The sequence below is a fragment of the Mercenaria mercenaria genome, chromosome 4 (genome assembly GCF_021730395.1).
Source record: "Mercenaria mercenaria strain notata chromosome 4, MADL_Memer_1, whole genome shotgun sequence".
In the NCBI taxonomy this organism is placed as follows: Eukaryota; Metazoa; Mollusca; class Bivalvia; order Venerida; family Veneridae; genus Mercenaria; species Mercenaria mercenaria.
Window position 1 is genome coordinate 98,190,684 of NC_069364.1, and position 9,445 is coordinate 98,200,128.

A 9,445-nucleotide genomic window follows, 5' to 3' on the forward strand; every position below is an offset into this window, starting at 1 on the left:
CTAGTATTCTTAAATCTGAATTTCACATATTTGTTAACCATGGTTTAATTCAAATGTTCATTTAAAAAGATGAAAGTTGTTAGAACAGCTGAATATGCCGATGTCGAGATAACTTTTAGCCCGACCTATTTTTTGTTTTCTTCTGTGTTATAAAGATATGCTTGTTTTATTTTATGTATGAAACAAAGAGCCATCAAATATGATTAAAATTTAAAAAAAAAAAAAAGTTATTAAGCAATTACTCATTAAAACGCGAAAGGTCATTGTTATTACTACCCCCTCCCGCTTATTCTATTAAATTTTCACTTCTTTTATTTACTTTTTTATTTTTATTGTGCCGTTTTAAAACAGACTCTGAGCTATCATTTTTCCAGGCACTCGGCTAAATGTTTGCGTAAAAGTTTGGAAACGGCACCGATCTTTCATATTTCACCCGGTTTTGTTTCAAGCTAAAGTTGACAATGGTTGTATCCAGCTTTAATACTCACGTTATTCAAATTTGAAAAAAATACACATACCGATAAAACGGTGGAAGTTTTTATCTTAGTGTTAGATATGAAAACGTTGAAATGCAATCATAACCTTGTTTTTACTCTAAACATAAATAAATATTTTTGTTTTAATTTAAGGTGGTCGTACTAGCTTTGATAGAAAAGAATATGTCAGAAAAAATATTTGAAGTAGCAGTAGTTATATCCACTCCTTTTCTGAGCTACATGTAGATATTTTAATGTTTAAAGCTGGATGCGAAATAAAATCTTCAGCATACAAGCTTGTTTACCTTCAACGCTTAGAATGCAAAGACGTGGCGTCGTCAAGCATAATGTTTGACGTTACGCTAGATGGCGCTAAATTACGCCTTCTTGACCTTAATAAAAGAGCTGAGGAATGAAATAGCATGAAAAGGACTACGTTAAAAGGATGACAAAAAACCAAAACCGGTAGGGAGTGGGGGAATAGAAGTATGATTGTATCATCTTTTACGCTGTTGTAGATGTTTAAAAGATTGAACAATCAGAGAAAAAAAACGTTATGAAGATGTCAAACGAATCTTTGCCATTTTTGTTTGAAAATGTATATTTCTTTCTTTTTAAAAGCTATTCCATTTTTTGAACATAACTTACATGTTTGCCTTTTTCCCAAATTAGCCGGCCAGCATATCCTGCCTTGTAGTTGAATATTTTCCTTGAGCACGTCACGTTTCCTTTTCTGCATAAAGTCTCCCATTTAGCTCCTTCGCGAGTTTCTTTCGAAACTACAGTTGTGTGGCTAAGGTTTTCCTGTTCTTGTCTTCTGCTGGTGATTTGGTGATTCCTTCATCAATATATAGGCTCCAACTATGGCAAGATCAACTAAAAACCAGAAAAGATATTTCCATCACTTATCTGACTTATGCGCACAGGACTGTACATAGCCCGTAGCTGATCCGCATTGTCAAAACCGTTCATATACTTCATGTAATTTCATACGGTCTCCGGGCAAGAAACATCTTTCTGGCTTCCATCTTTCTGCCTTCGTTGAACTGTTGCCCTCGACGTTGTTGGATCAAAGATTGTTTATAAAATGAATACGGTCTTCTTGTCCCTCCAAGCTGTCGCAACCATGTTTCATTTCTGCATCATGGTAGATGTCCCTTGTTCCTTCAGCTTCTGTTGTCTTATTTCGTCCGGATTTCCTCGTCTGCTGGATCTAAATATTCCACACGCGTAAGTTCCTTGCTGTTGTAATTCCTCAAATAGTCCTACCGTAGTGAAATAATTATTGTCACAATAAACATCATGCCAGCGATTCAAGATTGGTGTCACTAAATCCATCTCACTCGTTCCCCTAAACCCTTGTTTCCGTCTCGGTTCTCCTGACCAACGTACACTTGAATGTCATTTACATATACATTGTGAGGGTCCGCCTTTACCCACACTTTGATACCACGTTTAGTCGGCTTCAGTGGCACATACTGTTTGGAACCTAAGCGAACGGTAAATCCAATCATAGCCTCATCAACTGTCGTTTCACGGTGCGGTTTATAATTTGCCATCAAATTTGCACGCATGACTTCAAAAATCGGTCGAACATGTGAAAGTTTGTCATGGCCAGGTTGTCCGCGTGCCGGATTGCATGATGTGTCAGCTTCGTGGAAGTACTTACTGATTTCATCATACCGATCGCGTGTCATCCTCACTTTTATTCCTCATGAACTAAACATATGATCACTAATTCAGTACATATCCAAATTAAGTGCTGCAATAATCCCCATCACAATCTGAAATCCAAGATAGGCTCTTATTTCACTAAATGTAACGTTCCTTCATTTATCATCAGGTTTCTCCAGCTGTTTTTTTGTTGCATACTTGTTGGTCTCATCCACGATTTGTTAAATCATCTGCGGCGTGAATAATAAATTTAAAAAAATCATTTCAGTTTTATTTACATCCATAATCACGGAAGGTCCCGGACTTCCGCTGAAACCGGTAACATTTATAGGTCAAAAATTTGTACTCCATTCTTGTACCCCACCCACTTCCTCGTCACGTCGGTTCACATTCTGTCGCTGAATTTAGTCAACTAAGGCACATCGTCGTCAGAATCGTCGTCAATAGTCATAGAAATATCTGAATCATTCACGGTTTCATTAAATTCCATCATATATTCCATTTCTGTGTCGAAAAATGTCCGAAAAATCATCATCACGAAAGCTCGCCATGTTTACAATACCTGTTTTTCTTTCGTTTTGAAACTCCCGCATTTACGTAAGAATACAACAGATTAAACTTGCCCGATCAAAATATTGTTTACATCATTGCGAAGTCTAAGCTTTTATCTGATTGACTAAATATTTGGGGAAGCCCTTTGTGTTTATAATTTTAAACCAATCAATTGTTTTTAACAAGGGGTAGATCACGCATAAATGCAGGACCCGACTTACGCTATATCGTTATCATCACGCATTTATGAGGGATCCGACTTGGAGCGCTTATCTCTTATTACGGATTTTCAAGGGATTACGCCTGAATAAGTTAACCTATTGGCTTTATCTTTTGCTGCAATTTTATAGTCTACATTTAACAAACTTATTAGTCTCCAGTTTGACAAATTGGGAGGATCTTTATCTGATTTTGGTAGAAGAGTAATAATGCTTTGTTTGGAAGATCTGAAAGTTCGACTTTATGATAACAGTTATTAATTGCATTGATATAACATACTTTCAAAATGCTCCCAATAATGTTTATAAAATTCGGCTGTTAATCCATCAGAGTCAAGGCTCTTATCTTTTTTTCATTTCAGACAATGCAATTTTACATTCATATTCGGTTTATAATCCCTCGCATTCATCAGAGTCTTCTTTGTTTAATTTAGTCATAGAAGAATGGAGGAAGTCTATGTTTGAATTTCCCTGTGTCTTCATATCATATAGTCTTTTATAAAAATATAATGTTGTTTCTTTTAAAATTTCTGTTGCATCTGTCAATTAAACAAACGGATAACACAGATGTAGGAATAACAATATTGAAAGACAAATATATTCTTTCCGAAAGATTATTTATTTACACCAACCCAACAATGTTTTTAAGAACAAAAGTAAGGTCAAAGATGCATAAAAGTATATGGGTGGAAGGAAAGATCAGCTACAGAACCATTTACAAAAGTAACAGTAATGGAGCTAACTTACAGTTGATGATACTTCAGTACACATACTTTCTATTTCCGACACAAAACGAAAATACTGATAAAATAGAAAAGGATACAAATATGCAAGAGAAATTCAAATACACCTCTAATTGATTTGTTGCTTTTAGGCAAACAAGCTGATAAATTCGAACCAGAAAACTAAAAGCAAAAACGAATATAGGTCAGGAAACGAGTCCGTCGGTTTCACACTTCAGCGCATACTTATCCAGTTATACCAGCATATACTCATCCTGTTGTACTAACATATACTCATCCTGTTATACCATAATATACTTCTCTTATACTCACCCTGCTATACTAGCGTATACTCATCCCGCTATAAAAGCATATTCTCATACCATTATACCAGCACATATTCATCTTGTATCTTGTAAAACCAGCATGCAGTCAACCGGTTAGACCAGCATACACTAATCCCGCTATACCAGCATATACCGATCCCGTTATACTAGCATATACCAGTCCTGTTAAACCAGCATATAACATATACTTATCCCGATAAACCAGTATATACTCATCTCTTTATACAAAAATATATTTATCCAGGTTTACAAGCATCTACACTTCCCTCTATCAGAGCATATACCCACCTAGTTATACCAACATATATTCATCCTATTATACCAGTTTATACTCCTCCCGTTAAACGCACATATACTTTTATATCAGCCTATAGTCATCCCGTTAAGGATGACATCCCGTAATAGGTACTTTTATGAAATTCTCCAAATCTGTGATATTTGTGATATTTCAGCATTCAACAACTAAAATACACATTTTACCAACTTTTTACCGCAGATTTTTTCAAATTTAGCTTATTTGATGTCAAAACTTGAGCTTCTCGGAAATGGACCCAAATGAGAAATAAGAAAAATTAAAAAAAATCATGATTTTTTACTTTTCAAATATTTCTATGCAATTAAGGCATTAATACATCCTGAAAATAGTTTCTCAATTAAAAAAAAAAACTATTATGGTGTTATTTTATTCAATAAAATCTTATTTTTGTAAGAAAAATTGAACTCTGACATACAAAAAATCCTTAAAATATTTGGAAAAAATAGCATGTCCTTACACAAAAACATATTTTTTTTCGAATAATGTAAGTAATGCCATCACTAAACTATACATAGATGTTATCTATATATTCAAATGAATACAACAACACAATTTGAAAATAATTTACCGTCTGTAAGTAAAGAAATAAAAGTTAGAAAATGTGTACCCTAATTTTCAGATTTTCTTCGGTTCGCTGTATTTTGCTACAAACTTTCAGTACTTTTCTAATTTATACATGTTACTTCAGTAAATAGTTTATCAATTTTGGTATAAAGTCTTCCAGTACTTTTTTAGAATTGGTTACTCTTGGAAGTCCTTCATTGTTGAGTGAAGTAAAAACTTCACGTAGTCCGTCCTCGCCTCGACGTTTATGGATGAGCCGAAGGTATCCGAGGTTCAAACCTGACCCGGCCACATTTTCTGCAGTGGGTCTTTTACACACTCCTGAGTAAATCAAGACTTCAAGAGATTGGATATTCTTAGCTTTTGCATTATTGAATTGTAAATTGTTATAAACTGCAGATACGGAAAAGGTGTTTTTGATAAGTTCTTTTTTGTCAATATTCATATATGAGATAAGCTTACCCAGACTAATAACATCACAAACAGCATTGTGGGCATCATATGTAATTCCTAAATGAGTTTTGACAAGATCTTCTTGTTTCAGTGAACTTTTAGGATATTGTTTCCTGAATATGCTCATTGTGTCCAACAAAGCAGGAACTATTTCACTAAACTTTTCACTAAGATGAAGTTTCTCAAGCAGTTCAACTAGGATCAGAAAGTCGAACCTTCTTCCGTTATGGGCACATAAAACAACATTTTTAAACTGCTCCAACCATGACAAGAATTGGCTAACAGCATCCTTCACATGTACAGATTGAACTATCTGTCCTCGAACTTTCATTTCTCCATTCACAAATGAAATTCCAGTCACTGTCGTTGCTTCCGGATTTATCGGCTGGATTGGGTTGACATAGACATTGAATGTCTTTCCCGACTGGTCACTTGCAGCTATCTGTGTTATGTCCGGCATCACTCTGTGCACAACTGAAATGACAATCAATGAGAAAATTTTGAGCCGCGCCATGAGAAAAGCAACCTAATAGGTTTGTGACCAGCATGGATCAAGAGAAGCCTGAGCATCAGCGCAGTCTGGTCAGGATCAACAGTTTCTCTAACTGATATAGGCTTTGAAAGCGAACAGCATGGATCCTGACTAGACTGCGTGGATGCTCAGGCTGGTACGGATCCAAGCTGGTGGCAAATGTACTATGTTGGTTTTCTCATGGCGCGGCTCATATACTTTCAATGCCTTCTTAAGAAATATAGTAATAACTTTCTTACAAATAACAATTCTTTTTTTCTTCTTGTCAGTCTGGATCAATGCTGGTTGCAAATGCACTATATTGGTTTTCTTATGACATGGCTCATTAATGACAAATGAAACAAACATTACAATAATTTTGACCAGTCTAATAAGGATACATAATGTTCCCTAAGCAACTGAGGGATATTCTACTGTTGGACTGGAAAGTGACCATTTATACAGGACACCCATCTGCATGCATTGTAGTCAAACATTCTCTGCTGACAAATAAAGGTTGTTATGGAAAGTAGTAGATAAAATCTCATTGTAATATTTTAAAGGTAAAATAACTTACTAAGTCCAGTTGTTTCTAAATCAAATGTTATGATGGTTGGCTCTCCATCTATGACGACTGGTTTGAAGTTGCCACGGGCAATAGCGTCAGGTATGCGTTCTATATCAATTGCCTCCATATGACCAATCCCTGTAAGAATGATAAAATAGTCCCTAAATATTGATGTCAGACATATAATCCGTTACATATATGAGCTACATCAAGCAAAATAGTCCCTAAATATTGATGTCAGACATATAATCCGTACAGAATCTTTCTCAACGTCGGAATCTGTTTCACGTTTAATTACCGGCCTTGCTTGAAGTCTGAGTCTGTAATTTGAATATTCATAATATAATAAAGTGGAAGTAGAAGTATTCTCAAACGATAATCAAAAATCTTTAAAAAAGTACCAAAATTGTCACATCACAATTAATGATATAAGCCACGCCATGAGGAAACCAACATAGTGGCTTTGCGTCCACGCAGTCTAGTCAGGATCCATGCTGTTTCCTAACAGTTTCTCTAATTGCAATAGACTTTGAAAGTGAATAGCATGGATCCTGACCAGACTGCGCAGGCTGGTCTGGATCCATGCTGATCACAAAGCCATTTTGTTGGTTTTCTCATGGAGCGGCTCATATACTGATATAATTGATTTTTTTTTAGTTTTAACGACAAAAATCTTTATGGGCGAATCAAGCCAGGGATCAGAACCTCAGCCTCACATAAAAACTAGATCTGCCCTTGCATCAAAACTGGTAATAAATTATTTTACATACTGAAGTGATGGAGATTCTCCAGGGAGAGGACACACTCCTAGGTCATCAATCTCTCCTACCATTTGCTCATGTGCTTGCTCAGTCTCTTGCCGGGCAATATCACTGTAATATATATACATGTACATAAAAGTACCTGACTATATGATATAGAAAACTGATAAAAAGAACAAAATATGTTCAGTAATTCAACCTGACCAACATCTTACCTAGAAGTACAAGTTGATTTTTGGATATACAATTTTTGCATATTTATAACAAATAAGACATACCTCATTTCTTTTTCAAAAGCTTCTTTTGCAGCATTTTTGCAGGATTCTCTGGACACCTCCTGAATAGCCTCATCAGCACCATTAGTTTCAAGTTCTTCAGATGAATCGCCTTCAAATTCAGGACTGCTAGGAGATTGTTCACTTTCTCTGCACCACCCAAACTGTCAATCATAGCTGAAAACAATAGAGCAAGTTTATTTTACCCGTAAAAAAGAAAAGAAAAACAATCAGCCATTATAAGCAATTTAGATTCAGATCAGCCTAATGTCACAGGGTGAGTAAAATGTGCAGCCAGACCTGGACTCGAACCCGGGGCCTCGGAATACCGTTCCGATGCTCTACCGACTGAGCTACCCGACCGCCTGCACACTTTCTCCCCGTTTTAATATTCAAGTTCTTTACCGTGACACTAACTTCTAAAGTAACGTTTAAACATCAGATTTTTATGACATCAAAGCATCAGAATTACATGAGCCGCGCTATGAGAAAACAAACATAGTCGCTTTGCTACCAGCATGGACCCAGACCAGTCTGCGCATCCTGACAGTCTGGTCAGAATCCATGCTGTTCGCTATCGGTTTCTCTAACTGCAATAGGTTTTGAAAGCAAACAGCATGGATCCTGACCAGACTGCGCAGATCCACAGTGGCTTTGCAGCCACTTTGTTGGTTTTCTCATGGCACGGCTCACATGAAAGACATACTTATTTTACATATTGTAGCAGATCTCAAAGATTCAACCCAGAACTAGCCAGCCTCTCTGGTGTTTTTAGGCACAGGGGGTTTCACAAATTGGCCATAAATTAAAATATAACTTGCATGTATGGAAAGGGGATTCAATTCCTCATCAATCTATGTTAAAATTATCAAATAATATCCAAAATTACGAATTTTCTGATGATTTAAACCTCTGTATGTACTGTACACGATCAACATTTACCGTGGCTTGTGTTTACAAGCCATATAAACACATAACTTTACATGACTGTGTACTGTGATTTAACTAAATAACTTCCATTATTTCGGTCCTTCAAATTTTTGACGTTTAGATTGCCCGTCACAAATATAAAACAATCTAACATCAAATTACTTTGACTAGAGCTGCCTATGCCTGATAAATAAATAAAATAAAGCCAATTTCATCAAAAACGATGCTAAAAAAATGATGTTTACCTGCTCCAAATTTCGTGTTTATAACAAAGCATGGCATCCCCTTGTTTTTTATATGGTGGGTCTTCCCATATGGCACTCGATTTATGTGGCTGCAGTCTGGGTTTTGGCACACAACATATAGATATCCGCCTAAACCTTTTTGCAATTCACCAACGATGTTGCTGTACATAAGTGGCACTGGGCCAAGCATGCATTTTCGGCATGATTTTAGATGGAGTAGCAGTACATTCAGTTCAATGAGCCTCCGACCCACTGTCCAACCATTCTTGTTTACTTTTTGCGGTAAAGTCATATGCAAGGCACTTGGACACTTTTTCCTTTTACAATCGTCTCCATCACACAGGAAAACATTGGCATAGTTATGGTCAACGATAAGTTTGGGTTTCCTGCGCCTTTTACCCTTATCCGAAGCAAATCTTCCGCGAAAATCTCGTTTGTCGGCCATACCTTTCTACTTTCGATTGCAACAATTTTTGGGAAATACCCCAAGCGTGACGTCACAGGACGACAAACATTTTATAAATTTTTGAATAAAAAAGCTTTTAGTAGTAAAATTTTGTTTCTCTTAGCAATTCGTATAAATGTTTAGCATTTAGAAAATAAAACGTCAAAAAATTCACAAAGAAATACACAAAACTCGATAACTACCGGAAATCACCGAAAACGTCGAAAACTTCCGACATTGGCCGAATTCTTCGATGTCGGTAATCATCGTAACTGAAAAGCGCGGGAAATCATTACACCATGTAATCCTTAAACCAGCATATACGCATCCAGTAATACCAGCATGTACACATCCCGTCATACCAGCTTATTCTCATCCCGTTACACCA

At 36.3% G+C, this 9,445-nt stretch overlaps 1 protein-coding gene across 2 annotated transcripts; it reads right to left on the reverse strand.

The window, feature by feature from the left end:
* Positions 1-4,626: 4,626 nt before the first annotated feature.
* Positions 4,627-9,243, reverse strand: LOC123552573 (uncharacterized). 2 transcript variants are annotated; one of them, XM_053542006.1, is made up of 5 exons: positions 8,613-9,242; positions 7,441-7,614; positions 7,172-7,273; positions 6,411-6,539; positions 4,628-5,796 (listed from the first exon to the last, which is right to left on the reverse strand). In XM_053542006.1, exons 4-5 carry the CDS (start codon positions 6,526-6,528, stop codon positions 4,985-4,987), a joined length of 930 nt encoding a protein of 309 aa, XP_053397981.1. In that variant the 5' UTR covers positions 6,529-6,539; positions 7,172-7,273; positions 7,441-7,614; positions 8,613-9,242; the 3' UTR covers positions 4,628-4,984. The 2 variants fall into 2 exon arrangements, with proteins under 2 accessions (XP_053397982.1, XP_053397981.1); XM_053542007.1 differs by lacking the exon at positions 7,172-7,273 and having other exon boundaries at positions 4,627-5,796; positions 8,613-9,243.
* Between the last annotated feature and the right edge of the window lie 202 nt (positions 9,244-9,445).